Source organism: Erithacus rubecula (assembly GCF_903797595.1).
Source record: "Erithacus rubecula genome assembly, chromosome: 5".
NCBI lineage: Eukaryota > Metazoa > Chordata > Aves > Passeriformes > Muscicapidae > Erithacus > Erithacus rubecula.
In genome coordinates this window covers 21,649,786-21,666,190 of record NC_136687.1, presented here as the reverse complement: position 1 = coordinate 21,666,190, position 16,405 = coordinate 21,649,786, and the positions used below count along the sequence as shown (strand labels likewise).

The window sequence follows — 16,405 nt, the reverse complement described above, 5'->3', positions numbered from 1 at the left end:
GCTGATTGAATTCCAAAGGGTATGTTGTCAAGGGCTTTTTATTCTCTGCCTCTGGAAATCAAATACACCTTTGTGAAATAATTTCCTGTTTGTATTCTCTGACCCTCTACTTCCCTTCTAAAAAAAAAAAAAAAAAAAAAAAAAAAAATTGAAAAGGAAGGTGGCAGGGAAGCAGGAGGAAAGAAGGTCAGACAAATACCAGAGAAAATGCAGGTGTTAGGAGTTAACAACTAACCAGCCAGTCAGGCTTTAGCAGTAACAGCAGTACCCAAAGATGCAAAAGAAGCAGCATGTGTCTGCAGTCTGCTACTTAGAAATATTTCAAATTTCTGCTTCCTAGTGATGAGCACTTGAGGACTTATTTCCCTCCTTGTCCGAGACAGAAGTGAAATACCGAAATAGTTTTGGTAATACAGTGAGTCCCAGGCATTTGCAAAGGAGACCCCTGCTGTCTCAGAGCCTGCCTGCAACAGAATCAGAAATTAAAAGTCTACCCTAAAATTGTCTTGTATAGGGTCAAGCTTTCTGCTTTTTCTCACCTTTGTGGTCCTGATGATCTCTATGTTTTTTCTGCCTCTGTTCTTTCTTATTTTATAAGATAAGCTTTTTTCTCTTCTCTTGCCCACTTAGGTTGTGGCAATTTTCCTTCTGTAAAACAATTACCTAGAGTGCTAAATGCCTTTACCAGAAGGCCTAGCAAAAGCATGTGTGTGCTGGATGTGTTTCAGGACTGTTTGCTTTGCTTTGCAGTCGACTCCGGCGTGGAGGCGTTGGCAGTGTTTATGGCAAGCGGCAGCGCGACGGACGTTGTGAACCGCAACAGCCCCGCCACCCCACCCAACACCCTGAGCCTGCGCTCCTCGCACAACGAGCTCCTGAATGCAGAGATCAGGCACACCGAGGCCAAGAACAGCACTCCTCCCAAATGCAGGAAAAAGTACGCGCTGACTAACATTCAGACAGCCATGGGGCTGTCCGATCCAGCGGCTCAGCCCCTTCTGGGGAACGGCTCTGCCAATATAAAGCTGGTGAAGAATGGAGAAAACCAGCTCAGGAAAGCTGCCGAGCAGGGACAGCAGGATCCCAACAAAAACCTTGCTAGCACTGCAGGTGTCAATGTAACTTCTGAGAAGTTTGAAAGCAATGAGCCGATCCCACAGGATTCCTCTGGCTGTGAAATATTACCCTCGCAGCCGAGGAGGACCAAGAGCTTCCTGAATTACTATGCGGATCTAGAGACATCGGCTCGAGATCTGGAGCAGGGTTTTGTTGCGATGGAAGATAAGTCTGCACAAAGCAACAGCCAGGCTTCTACCGTTATTGTCAATGGGGAAGTCCTGCCCCGGAAACAGAACAAGGTGCCGAGCCCAGAGGATGGCCAGGTTGCCACAGTATCATCAAGCCCTGAAACAAAGAAAGATCACCCCAAAACTGGGGCCAAAACAGACTGTGCCCTCCACAGGATTCAAAATCTGGCCCCAAGTGATGAGGACTCCAGCTGGACCACCCTGTCCCAGGACAGCGCCTCGCCGAGCTCCCCTGATGAAACAGGTACACGAGCAAAGGCTGCTCACAGCCACTGTTTTAGAAAGGGATTGCTTAGCTTTCCTCAGCTGCTGCCAGGGAGGAGAGAGGAGGTTTAGCAGTTTCAATTAGGAAGTGGATTGTAACAAAATACAGCCACTGGCCTTGCACACAGCTGCTTGTCTGCTAGAGAATGCTTGGAAGCTTCCTGGTGGATTGTAGCAGCTTTATGAAAGGCACCAGCAGATGCCCATGCAGGGTTCTAGAAATATGCTAACTGCACCTCTTGCTAGTTTACAAATAATTGCTCTTCAATAATCAGTGGGTGCATGTTGTAAGAAGAACATGATTGTCAGGACATGCTGATTGATAGCTACCTACATACAAAAGAAATGTTTTCTGCATGTTGATTTTTATGTTCACTGAAGATTTTTACTTTTGTAATGCACAACTGTGTAAGTGTCCCACTACATACCAGTCATTTGATGATGCTCCATCCCTATGTGCCAAGGTGGGTAAAGAGAATCCCTCCCAGCCGAGGAGTTGTGCATTGGGCCCTGGTGGTGTCTGTCCTGGAGGTCTGTGGTTTTGGGCAGGTTTTGGTTTGGACAGGGCTCTTCACTGCCACTGCATCTAGGCTAGGAGGAGAGCATTTTGTGGGGTCTTCACAGCTCAGTGCTCTCCAACCCTTGCGTTTATGCTCCAATAATAGGTGTTAGGGCCCAAAGAAAGAAAGACATTTATCTAGGGGAAAAAATATCCAGTAGAGTTTTAGTCATATGACTTCTGGGAAGTCAAAAAATCCTCCAGTATTGAGAACAGTTAATCCATAAAAGAATGTAGTCTAGCAGATACTTGGGGAATTATTAATGTTCAGTCCAGAGATTGTATTTAGCACTTTGGTTTATGCAGAAATATGATAGAAATATGATTTTCCTGAGAAGACACTGTTGAAAATAACAATATGCTTCTTTCAGCCCTTCTGAATTGTTTTGTCTTCTTCCTTCCTCTTCATACTCTTAACAGTATTTCATTATTCAAATCCTGGAAATCTGAATGTTGTTTTGTGAGGTATTTTTGTTGGGGTTTTTTTGTGTGTGTTTTCATTTGGAGTTGTGTAATTCATAAACCTTGAACAATTTATTTTTGATTGCAGTGGGAATGCATCATTGTTTAGATAAAATTCTCCTGCAGTCTCTTTAGGGCAGGATACTTCTACATGTGGCCTAGTAAAAAGGTATTTTCAAGAGTCTTGATGTTCTTTTGGAGTGAAGAGATCAAAAATAAATACAACTCAATTTAAAGATACAAAACAACTGACTTAATTAAACTAATATTAATGTTGATAAACTGATACAATAGAATCCATTAATTATGACACTCAACATCACAAACACAGTACAGTATGAGAAATTTGTTTGAGAAAAGTCTTCTTTCTTCTCCAGGGAAATTAGCTGTAGTGCATCTTGACAAGAGCTACATTGACCTCAACTTTCAGATAATTTTATTAGCACTCTCAGCTATCTAACTTTCTGAGATTCAGTACTTCAAAAAAAGGGTTTGCGGTGATTTTAGAAGCAGAAAACACCTACAGTCAGCAAAGTAATGGGATGTCATCGAGATCTTAGCACGTGCCAAGCACTAATGGGTTTCCAGGCAGCCTTCCTAGAGACAGGCAGAGACTTGCCACCAGAGCTGATTGACACCCAGCACTGCAGCAGTCCCCCAGACAAGGAAACCTGCCTCCCTTGGCCTCAGGCACTGCATCCCCCTGGGACTCTATCTATCCAGCTGAATCCCCTGTCGTTTGGAGAGTCTTATGAATAACCAGACACCAGATCCAAGTGGTTTTAATACTGCAAATGGACCAGTACTGGGTTCACGTCATGGGGAATGCTTCCTCTTCCTCTCTCAAGAAATTTTCCTTAGTCTAGCTTTCAAAGGAAACACGTCTTGTGTTATTATATTCCTTCTCTCCCTCTCTGTGTACTCATCAGCCTCACTTGGATGAATGTGTGTGTATTCATTCATTGGATGAATCTATGTGGTGCAAGCAGAGCAAAGCACATGCCCCAGAGCTCAAGCCTAGGAGAGAATGAGGGTGATGTTTTCTGTTTGTAGCTTGCTTTTTTAGATTTGTTTTTTTTTGTTAAGAAGCTCCCTAGAAGGCAGGCACATTTCTTAATCTTTGTATCACTTGAAAAACAATTTCAGGGGAAAGTTATTCTGCCACGGTAAAGCACAGTGTTCTGTGTAAATAATCTCTAATGAATTAAAAATGGGAATTCTTCAGGAAATAAAAATAATTGTCTTTGCCTCCAAACCAATAAGAAAACTGGAATTTGCTTTTGTTTTCTGTTTTAATTCAAATAAAACCCCTTCCTTCTAGAGCCAGGAATAGCCCCATGATTAGGAAGGTCCCTGGGATGTGAGACACGTGGTGCTAGAGAGTGGCAGATGTTTCTCACTCTATGCCAGCTGCCCTTCTTGCTCTCTTTGGGGTTGTGGCAGGATGTGCAGAGGCAGCAGCCTTCTCTGGCTCCCTGGTTTCTCAGCCTTTGGGTCACATAATGCCTTGTTTCTCCCTAGTTGAAATCAAAGGGGTATTAAACCACAAGTGTCCTCTTTTTCAGGAGTGCTGCCCCTGTGTGCAACTGCCATATACCCAGTGCCTGCCTGCTGCTGATACAAGAGGGCAGTTCAATAGCTGGTTACAAATAAATGAGTTCAGTCCTGTGCAGAAATGGCAGCTGGGAGACTGGCCCTTGGGAATCAGGAGTGCTGCTCTTGTAAAGAGAGCCTGGTGTTCTGAAATAACAGCACTGCTGGGGAGAATAGCCCTCTTAATACAATAAAAATTACAGTAAATCATGAACTAGTCAGAAAGACTTACAGCAGTGGTCAATATTGCCTATGATTTTAACCAGCATCTTTGACCAAATTAAAATGGATGTCCTCTTAAAAGCATGATTCTTCCTTTGCTGTACCTATCTGATACAGACAATAAGTCTGTTACTTGCTCAGAGCGTGTTTTCTGTGCTCCTGAGTGGGGAAAAAGATTTATGTACTAAAAATAAATTCAATTACATTATAGATTAACACAAGTCCTATAAAACTAGAGAGAGAACCCCTATACAGTTGTAGGGTTCTAAGTAAAAACCCATTTTTCAGATTCTTGGGAATAAGAGTCTCTGGTTCACACCTGCTATGCATCCTAAAGGCTGGCAACTTTTAATATTTGGCTGTTATATTTTTTTTAATCCTGCATATTACTGATAACCATGTCTCAAGAATAGTGCATGTTTTATAGTCTCAGGCTTGACCGTTTGCTGCCTGCTTATGAAATTAGAGAGGTGACTCTTGCTCTGTATCCCCACTCTGTGTGTAGGTAATATTCTGCATGTGGAGTTACTAACTGCATGTTTGTCTCTTATTTAGCCATCCCTGTAAGAAGATTTTAGGGTCAATTTAAAATAAATAAAACTTCAAGGGCAGCCATGGTTACACAATGTTCACAGTATCAGGGTCTACTGGTAGAAGGCTATAAAATAATATGAACTTGATAGTAAATTGAACTTGAAAGATGATTCTCTCAAGTACACATTGCCACTATCATTGCAAAGGGAGACTTGCTTGTTGTGTTTAGGCAGTCAGGTTTTTTTTAAGTGATTCTCAGTGGAGCTACCTAAATCCCTATCTTGGATGCTTGAGTGCTCTGACTTGAAATCTAAAGATTTCACAATTAAAATTGGCAATCAGCATCCAGAATCCACAATTAAGAGTAATAATCAACACCCTTTTAAATTGGTATAGACAACAAAAATGGGTATGTAAAAGTGAATTAATGTGCCTAAATTCAGGAATGGGAGAGTAGATGCTTTATATAGCAATGATTAACATCCTCTTCCAAACTCTGTTTGCAATTACCAAAATTTGGGGCTATAGAAGAGGTTTCCCAGAATGTGTTGTGTGGTCACAGTTACAGTTTAATACTTAACTGTTTGCCAAATTATAATGATTTTTCAGTTCATCAGAGCCATTCAATTTCCTCCCTGGAGGGAGCTTGGTTCAACTGCCCACCTGGTGTCCCTTGAGATGTCTGTGGGTGTCCAAGACAGGCAGCAGAAAAGAGGCAAGAGCTAGGATTTGCATTTGGAGAAACAATCACAGGCTGAGCAGGATGCTCATTAGATAATATACATGAATTAACCAGCTGAATAGAATCTGAAACACCTGCCCTGTAGTGCAGAAATGAAATTTGTTCATTTGCTGTGTCTGTCTTTGTTTTAAAAATAGCTCCTTGTTTAATCTCTGCTATATAGTTCCCAAAGGGTCTAGGATGGTTTGTCATATTCTTTGCTAAAACAGCTCTCTCCTGGTGTGACATCTCTCCTCGAGTGCCCTGGACTGGGGCAGATTGAGTTTGAAGACAGCTGCCTTGTGGTGGCTGTTCTTTGACTACTAAAGCATTGCTGTGGCTAGCTCAGTCCTTTGGCTACAAGTACTGTGAAATGTGGCCCAGTCCTATCTGACATAGCTTCATTGATTTTGACTTCCTCCACCTGAACTTCTGGCCACTTCATGGAAGTCTAACTAACTGAGTTGTTTTGCCCTTGATATTTTATTTCTTGTTTGATGTTTGTCTTTTCAGAGACACTTCCCATGCTAGCTTAATGAAGCACAGAATACAGAAAATGTCATAGTACTATGATTTTGAGTGTGTTAAAAATGAATATTTTTCTATTCAGTAAAATGTGTAGCTATGGGATAAACGAACACCTGCATGGGAAAGTAAAAGGTGGCAATGGAGAGAGAGGTGGTGCCAAGACACCCCAGGGAAGTAAATGCCAGTGTTGTACTAGTGGATGCCCAGAGCACTGCATGCTTCCCATAACTTCACAATGCACTTTACATGAATGTGTAATGTTAAGAGATATTAGGACATGCTTTTTTGTGTGTTCTAGCAAAGTGGAAAACTTCTGACCATCTATAGGGCAGACTCAAGTTTCAGAAGTGGTAAATAACTTAATCATGTCAGGTACTTAACTTGACAAACTATTTTTGGAAACTTTCCAAGATTCCGTCATTCCAGATGCTGTATGTCCTCTCTTTGAATGCATCTTGCTGGGAAAGCTCTTCTATGCCTAGGGCTGTCAGACACAGGGCCAAGCAAAGAGGAAGGGAAAACAAATCACAGAAGAGAAAACAGAGAAGGTAATGGGGAAAGTCAGGATCCTGATTTCAGAGGGATGATAATGCAGAAAGTTTCACAGAAGAAAAGCCACAATAGGCTGATACCAGACTAACCTACTTCTCTCTCCTTAAAAAAAAAAAAAAAAAAGAAACTTTCCAGTTCATAAAGCTGTTCAAGTAATAAAAAATATGGCTGAAATCGATCCAGTAAACCTCTGCCTCAGCACTTCTGAATGCTGCATAGAAGTCAGGCCAAACTTCAATCCACATGATTGATGCTTTGAAATGGGTATAGATATCTCTGGGGAGGGAAGAAACAGTATTACCTTTGGGAGGACGCTTTATGTGCAGGCCTCTGTTTGTTAAGGCAAGCTGAGAGCAAGGTTATATTCTTCTAGATGGGGTCTGTGTGCTCTGAAGCTCTTTGCAGCCTGTTTGGGTGCTTGTTTGTTATCTTCTAGACTCCTATATATCAACTGGAGGAGGTCTGATAGAGGAATGATATTGCCACTCAGCAGAATGAGTCTCTAGTCTTTGCAGAGGACCTTGCAGCTGCTGGAGTAGCAGCAATTCACCTGGTGATGGCCAGCACAGTTTGGAGAGTTTCCTGCTCAGGAGATACTCCTGCCTCTTTGCACTCTGCAGAGTGGAAATGCAAAGCCTGGGCCACTGTGGTTGTTCCTGTGAGCAGCTGCTGTGATCCCAGTGTCAGCACAGCAGTGGTGAGCTGTTCTCCCTGCTGCTCTCAGGAGAAAGCTGATGGGGGAACAAGTGGGTTGTGAAGTGGGGAGGATGGACTGGAAGATGGGAACATGACCTGGAGGGGGAAGCAAAGGGAGAGTAAATCCTATGCAGCTATGGAGATAAATAAGGACTTGACACCAAAAGAGGGAGAGTTGGAAGCAAACAGGAATGTTTGTAGGTTAGGCAAGCAAGACTAGCAGAAAAGCGGTGACAGTAAATCAGATGGACTAAGTTTGACAGCAGAAATGAGTATTGGGGGTTTTGTTTGTGCTAGGATGTTATTTCACAGAAGTTCTGAAAACTTAACACAAAAATTGGGAGCTCTGAGTTATTTAATACTGAAGTACTAAGAGAAAGTCAGATCCTAGTTCAGGCCCCTTTGCAAGGATATCTGTACAGTGAGAGTGTGCTGACTTAAATCCTCCTCAAGTTCCTGCCCTGTTATGTTTATACCTGGAGGTATTTCTTTTAATCTTCTCAAGTTAGTGGCTCCTTTAGACCCCAGTCTCTCAGTGCATTGGTTCTTCATGTGCTCAGTTCTCACATAAGTCAAGCATTAGCTGATTGAAGTTGAATTCAGCTTAAAATAACAACATGGGATTGGCTGAAGTGGGGTTGTGGGTCCCTTGAGTCACAATGGTGCTGTTCCAAGTTATGGTATTGAACATACAGAAATTTCTGGATATACAAAAACCAATACATTTACCACCATGACATGGAATAGATGGTGCTGCAGGCAGCCTTGGGTTTGTTGCTGTTGCATCAGGAGAAGGTGGATAGATTCAGAGTGGGGCTGGGCATCTCCATGGGCAGAAGAGGTGTTGTGTGATATGACTTGGCGTGCTGCAGAGACCTTGCTCTGAACTCAGTCCTTGCTTGAGAGTGGATGGCTGGTCCCTGCCTTAAGGGACATGAAGCCTTTTTTAAGCAATCCCAGGCAAGCACATATATTTGCTGTTAAGACTTGATGGCTTCATTCTGAGAGCCCCTGGGTACTCAGGATCAGGCTGTAAATGTCCAATATCTGGATGCCACATAGCTCAAGATAATGACATTAAGTGGGTTCCTTGTAGTGTTTGGATCTGGTTTTGTAAACCCCAGCAGTGTGTGTCCTTCAGCTTACACAGTGGATTTATCTGTGGTACTTTGGTGATGAGAAACCACTGGGGAGAGAGGGAGAGAACAACTCCAAATATAATGCATATATTTTTGCTTCCTGCTTGTAGTGTCTCTGGGGCATTTTAATCCAGTTTTATGTGGTGTTGTGTTACAGGGATTGTTTTTTAACTGCTATTTTTTATGTTGATTATTTTATATGTACATTGTTTGATACACTAGACTAATTTATTACATAGACTATTTCAAGGCTTTTGCTTGAAAATCATTCTCAGAACTCTTCATGCAACGATTTCTTAATAAAACTATTTCTTCCTAAACAATAACACAAATAAATGCATTTTTAATTGCTTTTGAATTAAGATTCTGCAGAGCTCAATTTAAATCTTACTCAGTTATTAACTGAGACATCATTGCAGGCCACTGAGAGAGGAGTAGCACTGACATAATCCACAAGTCAGAGCTTTAACTTTTAGAGTACATTTTTTCTTTTGCACATGACTGACAAAATACTCTAAATCAAAGGTTGTGGCTTTTACTTCTTGGAAGTGGATTTTGGGCACTTCTCTGAACCTGAGAAGTTTTTAGTAAGGAACAAAGGATCCCATCCCTCCTCCCCTACTCATCATGAAAGCCAAAAAGCACAACTCAGATTGGCCAAATTAATTTTTAAATTAGAATACATTCCTGTTCAGACCTTAATTTAATTTTACTTGTACTCCTGTAAGAAAGAGACAGTCAAGTAATCCTGGTCATTTTGGCTGACATGATTCTTGGCTTTGCTTAAATTATTGATTATAGCAAGGGGAGGGACTTTGCAATGAGAGCAGCGCTCTCACTAATAGAAGCCTTTCACTAAATCAATTTCTACCATTCCTGCAATGCACCTTCAGGAAGGCAGAGGTTTACAGCCTTAAGAATTTTGTCTTCAAAGAGTGGATCTTTGCTTTACATTTTTTTAAGCTTCTCGTGTTTATGCAGGCAGCTGAAGAGAAAAAAATCAACATAGATTATTTCCAGGGGCTGATCTGCAGGATGAGGGGCTGTTCTGGTTCAAAGTTGAACTGATTAAATCGTGATTTGATTGTCATCTGAAAGCTTCTGGGCTGAAAGTACTGTTTCAAAAGCTTGTCTCCTAAGCAGAGTCAGTCAGAAAATACATCAATGTCCTTCAAGCTGGAATGAATTCACTGGAGGATGCAGTATATACACACACTGCTGAAATCCATGTATAGCTATCTCTCTTATTTTTTCTTGGCTTATTAGAAAATGCAATAATTTACATGGTCAACATGTGGTGTTTGCTGCATTTACTGGCAGTTGAATGGGGGTGGCTTCTCTTCCCTCCCATCCAAAGTACCATTCCTCGTTCGACTAATTAAGTAAGTGCCTGTTTAAACACAGCAGTGTATTTTCTCATAATTTGGAGATGCTACACAGAAGGAGAATATGAAGCTTTTGGGACATGTATATAGCAAACTTGAAGGATGCTGGTAGCAGATCAGTACATGTTGAACTATACAGGAGCATCTTGTAACTGTAAGTAGCACTTCTATTTTATTTTACTTTTTCATAGCACTTGACAGTTTCACTTAGGCCTGAATACTGAATGCAATTATTTTATCTGCTAATAAAAATTCTGCTCAGTGGAAGATCAGCTGGTATCTGACAGGTTAGGTTGCAGAGTATCTTCCTGAATGCTCATTATTTCAGTAGTGAAATGACAAGTGATGTTTTATACTTGTGATCCATAGAGCTTGAAGATCTTTACACAGATTTAAAGTACATTAAAAAACAGACTTCTCCTTTATACATGAGAAATTCTTCCCTGTATTTTTCTTGTAGACAAAGGGAAGAAAAAATTAGCTCTAAACAGTGTAACAGTGGTACCCCTAGTCATTGCCTAAAGTTCATGGTAAAGAAACTTTTGCAATACTGAGTCTGGGCTTGGAGGTTAGAAAGATGAGGCAGTTTATAGGCAGTATTGAATTGGGAGCTATCAAAGAATGTTGACTAATATCTTGGATATTTTGTTTTGTCCATCTTGCCAGCTCTAAATAAATCAATTAGTTGAGGTAGAAAAAGGTTGTCTTATTGGAAAGCTCACACAAAACCTTCACACTTTTCCCCTTCATTACAGGGGATTTATAATTAATTAGCAAAACTGTATTTGCTTCTTACAGAAACAAACTAATAATAAGAAACAATTTGGTTTGGCTTTTGTAAAATTATTGAAATTTAATTCACTTTTTTCTTTTGTGGATAAGCTCACGTTGTTTGTCAGACTCCAGCTTTGGCTGAGAATTTCAAGATAACATTTGGTGTTAAACTCTTTTGTGCTTAACTAAAACAAAATAATGAACCTCCCATGGAGGCTGTCAGCAGATCTACTAAGGAACTTTGTAGTCTCTTGGCTACTTTAATTTCCTCTGATTAATTGTGCTGAAACACAACCAATGCTTTTTTTAACAAACATATTTGAAAAGTAGGAAGGTGACGTCAGAACAATTTCAGGGCTAAGCTTCCATTGGCATGAAAGAGGAAGTTTATTCCATTTTTCTTACAGGATTGTTTTTTTCCCACTAAAATGGGTGTGTTAGACTTTGTAAAATTATATTGCCTGTGTGTATTCAGGGTAAATATAGGAAATAAGACTTTTGTGCAGCATCAAAATGAATGTATGGTCATTAACAAAAGATTTATTTTCTGTAGTTCTCTTGATTTCATGCCACAGATGAACTCTCTTTTTCAGAACAATACTCCAGATTTCTGTACTTTGAATATACCAAGCCCCTATTACCTAAGATTTTCTTACAATTTTCTAAATTTTCTACATTTAAAATTTTTAAATTTTATACAATTACTTTGCAGGGAAAATGCAGCATCTTAAAATAAGCTACCTTAAGAATAGGGTGACTGTGTTTCCCCCTTCTCTGTTCCTCCCAGTGGGTTCTGTCCACATCCACTTTGTTTCAAGAAGCTGGTCCACAAAATAGTGGGGCATGGTCCAGTGTACTCAACACTTCCCTGAGGAAATTACCTTTTCTAGGTGGATAGGTGTCTCTGACTTGAGGGAGACTGCTGTTCCAAAATAATTGAGTAGTGAATCTACTTGGTTGTGGTTTTCCAGGAATGATGGGGAAGGATGGATTTTCTCACTGCCAGAAGTAAGCAGAGATGTTATCTACGTGTCCAACCAATGTTTGAGGTTCACTATTTCCAAATGTTGTTAATGTCAGTAATAACTCTCAGACAGTATTAAAAAACACCACAGGAAAAATGTACTGATTTAGAAGTAGCACTCTCTGCAGACCACACTTGAAAAATATTGTAATAGTAATTACTGGTTGTATTTTAATTATTCAGGTGTACAACAAAAGATTTATTGTGGGTGGAGGACTACATCCAGTATTTGCATAATAAACCTCTTGTTTTCCTCTGCAAACCACTCCATCTGCAGACAGGGAAAATGGACAAATCAAAGATCAAGCATGGGAAGTAGAAGGGAGGGGAGGGGGTTTTCACGTTTCTCCTTTATTAGTAATGCATTTAATTTTACATCCTCATTTTGTTGCACAGGAATACTTACAGATATGGTGTATTTATAAAGACTAAAGTAGAAATGAAGAACTTCTTCAGTATATGCCAGTAAACCAATTCAAAACAAAAGGAAAACAAGCATAAATTCTTCTCGGAGCCAATACACCTTGTCCCCAAATGGGAGTTTAAAACAATATGTATTTAAAAGCAACAATAAATTTCAGATCATTGTTTGTCTTTTTAGGTTAAGCTTCTATTTTATTTTTTTCAGATTTTACCTTCTTTTGAGAGGGAAACATGGAGGATTCTGTGGGCTGTAATGAGATATTTTAAGTGGACAAGCTGCAATTTTCCCATTGATTCCAGGAGTTAGGGACTTTAAAAGTTCCAGATATCACAAGACACAAAGTCATAAAAATTTCTGTCAAAAATGCTGAAAACAAGTGTGAGTTCACAAGAGTAGAATTCCATTTCTTCAGTGTTTTAAAAGTAAACTTTTTGAAAGGAATGAACCTGCAGCTTGAATTCTGCAGTAATGAACAAATCAAATGCCTCATAAAACATTAAAGGTCTTTTGGTGGGATGTGGTTTTATGACCTGCTGAGGGGGTAACATTACTACACTTGGTAACATACTACAAAAGGGTCAGTGTAAAGGCCACCCAACTGAGTAATTTTGAGTTTTGGCTTATTGTTTTACAGATGCTGTGTCAGGATTGTGTGTTTTCCTGGTCACAGTTTTATCTGGGCTAATTCTATTTTCGGGTGGCAGGATTCACTGAGAATTTGTCAGTGCATAAACTGAGTTTCTGGCTAGCATCTTGTTTACAGTATGTTGTTGTCATCTCTCCTTTCTACTTCTGAAATTTTCTGGAATGCAAATAATATCAGGACAGTGAGACTGTAGACACATAGTGACATAAGAGCTTTTTTGAACTGTAGTAATTGTTGTGTGTAAAAGAAGAATGTAAACAGTGCTAGTCACCTCTCCACAGCAGCTCTCTCTGCACTAATCACCAGACAGATCTGCTGTTAGTTAACTAGTTCAACTTTGCTCCCTTTCCTTATTCATACAGATATTTAAGACTGTTGTATTTATCTATAAATTTATATTTGTTAAACGAAAATTGGCATAAAAGTGGTAAATACATGTTAATATAAATTGGAAAGAGACAAGTGTGAAAAGATAATACTCAGTCCTATAACTCCTGCATTTCTATTGTCATATGAGATTATTCTGTATCTCAGGGTAGGAAAGTGGGTACCTTTTTATTTATGAGAATAAATTTATTGTGTATTTTCCTTCTAGGAGAATATATGTGTATAAATCCCTTAAATGAGCTTGGATATATTGGTTTGAGAGGTCTCACATCAGATGAGGCTTTTTCATCTTATCCAGTGTAACTGCTGTGGTAACTTTTATCAAAGTCTTTCAGTAATATTAGTCCCACTCTTTCCAATATAAAGTTAATACAGTAAGTGGAAGGCAAAGTTTTTACAAGAGTTACAGTGGTTGCAATTCCATGTTGTACATAACCAGATGTCCTTGTATAGCCTAAGGGTCACTTCTCTGACAGAGGTCAGTAGCAGAAACTTATGACTTCACTAAAAACAAAAATAGAGCTGGCATAAGTGGTCCTCCCTCTATTATGTCTTTTTCACTTTCAGTATTTGATAGTTTTAGGACTTTCAGACTTGGTATGTCATTCATGTTACCTTCTTTAATTGCCCTTGATGGACTTTTCTAACATGAATTTCTTTAATTTTTTTTTTTTTCATTTGTATTTCTGGCATCCACAGCATCCTGTGACTATGAGCTCCATAATCAAATTACATATTATATGAAAAAGTATTTCCTTTTGTTATAAAATTGCTCTCCAATAATTTCATTAGATGCCTCTTGCTTTTCTGTTTTAGGAAGCAGTAAATAACAGTGAATGATGATTTCCTTTCCATCCTTGCCTTCTTCCCACCATTCACTTTACAGATTCCTCTGACATCTTCCCCTCCTCCCTGTCATTTATTCTCTGAGCTAGAGAGCCCTACTTTACTCAATGTCTCTTCCTGTAGAGAGATTTTTATCTGTCTGTCTTTTCTAATTCTGTTACATTCATTTTTATAGTAGGGCATGTGAAGTGCATACACTAGTCCTGTGATAGCTCAATCCTACATTAAAACTGTAGGCATAAAGACACTTGTCTTGATCTTGGTTCCTAAAGTGTAACTTTCTCAACTGCCAGGGAGTGCTAAAATGCTACCTTAAAAAACTTTGTGACCTTGATCCTTCAGGAATGGCAAATGGTAATTGATTGCCTGCTGTTGTATATGAGGATTTGAAGCAGCAGAATAGTAACAGTAAAGGAGCTTGTAAGAAATTGATAAAAATGAGATGTCCATTCAAGAAAACTGAAGGGTGAAGGTTGTGCATTGAAAAACAGCTCTTGAACTGTGTGTGCCCTAATCCTGTAGGATCTATCTGCAGTTGTCTGGTTTTGCTCAGCAGCAAAGGTAAATAGAAATCCAGAAAGGGTGGTCTTCTTATCCTAGATAACTGGTTTTCCAGCTTTCCCAGACCACCTGCAGTCCTCTGGCATGTCCACAAATTGTAAGGTTTCCACCAAAGGTTGGCTACTGTTTTCAGCTGGGGGAAAAAACCATTCTGCTGCTTGTGCATCTCTTGTTTTATTGTGACAACATGTGGTGACAATCAGCTGCTTGTGATGACAAACATCTTCAAGATTTCTGAACATCAGAAGGTCTTTTCTGCAGTGCTAAGAGAGCTCAGTGGCATGTGGTTTATCATACCCTGGAGATTTTGTCTGTTGTATGCTTTGGCATACTTTTATTCTTACCAAACAAGTGTTTGTGTTTTAAGAGTATTCTTTCTCAGGGTTTACAATAAAGAAAACTTCTCAAGTTATGCTCTGGGCATATTAATTTTTTAAGGGAAGTTTATCCTCCTTTTCAAATCATCCATTTTGCTAATGGGCTTTGAATTGAAGGTTATATTAATTGCAAGTGAAATTGTGTTGTGGTTCTGTGGAATTTTAAAATTAATCCCTTCATTTTTCTCTTTCAAGTACTGTCTGGCATAGGACTCTAGTTGTTGTTTATTGGGTTTGTTCCTGGCTACTGTTTGCTAACTTAAATTTCCCAGGGTAATTTAGGCCACAGTTACTTTTTCTGAATTGTCTTCTAATTCTTGCTACTGCTTATATCAGAGATACCATTTGTATCTCCTTAAATGCTCTGACTTCAATTGCATATATGAATCCACTCTGTGAAAAACACAGAATTTTAGTGCTGGAGTGCCATGAAGTAGATGTGAGAATGAAAACACTGGTATTTCTAATGCTAGATGGATGCTTTCTTTCAAAGATTATTAACATCTTTGAGATTTCTTAATACCAGAAGGTATTTGGACAGTATGACTAAAGATTAAGTAGAAAATTGATATACCAATGTAGTGATGTGAAATTCTTGAATAAACTGCAGGGCTAAGAGACCTCTGTGTGCTGTCAGCATGCTTCCCTCTCCCAGGGTGGGTGAAACAAAGCCAGCTCCTCTGGAGCTTCCATCTGCTGCCAGAAGCCCCCGTTCATAAAGCCTGCCTGCTGCAGATGCTGCACATTGCACTTTGTGTATGGCTCTGTGCATTGTGCAGGAAAAGCAAATTGTGAAGCAAAATTACTTTTGAAAAGGTTAAAGTTGTTTTGTTGTTGGCTTTTTTTTCTTAATAAGAAGTCTCAAAGTTTGAAGGCTGGGAGGTGAAGCTTGAGTTCACCATCTTACAAGCCCACAGCAGGGGCTGGAGCTGCCCAAGGTGCCCAAGTGTCTCTCCCTGCAGGCAGCCCATGGGCCATGGGGCCAGTGTGCTGCTTCCTAGGCTTGTGCAAAACTTCATGCTTATGCATCTCTGAGTGGATTTTCACCATAATAAATTCTCCCATCCCTTCAGTACTGTAGCAACATGAAATTAATTTTCAGATGGAGAGATATTAGGTGTTTGGCTTCTATGTTGGAAAAATCCAGGATCCTTCAGTTTGCTCTCTAATGCAGATTTCACTACAGCTTTAAAGTGGTAAGTTAATCCATTATATAGATTGTTAAAAGTCAAATTCTGGCTTTTACTGCTAGTAATAAATTGACCTAGCTTTGCCATAGCAGAAAGAGCAGTCCATATTGTAGGGTGGGAGGGGATTCTGCTGTGTGGACACACTGGAGCACAGCAGCTGATCTCTGTGCACTGTGTGTTTGTCTGGGGCTTGGGTGCAGGGAGCCTGCACAGA

At 39.9% G+C, this 16,405-nt stretch overlaps 1 protein-coding gene across 13 annotated transcripts in view; it reads left to right on the top strand.

The window, feature by feature from the left end:
* The window catches only part of APBB2 (amyloid beta precursor protein binding family B member 2), a 159,631-nt gene that overhangs the window by 69,921 nt on the left and 73,305 nt on the right, over nt 1-16,405 (top strand). For all 13 annotated transcript variants that reach the window (XM_079306900.1, XM_079306893.1, XM_079306895.1 and 10 more), the window contains one exon: nt 751-1,551. In XM_079306900.1, coding sequence (XP_079163026.1) covers nt 751-1,551 — 801 coding nt within the window. The remainder of the gene's footprint in view (nt 1-750; nt 1,552-16,405) is intronic.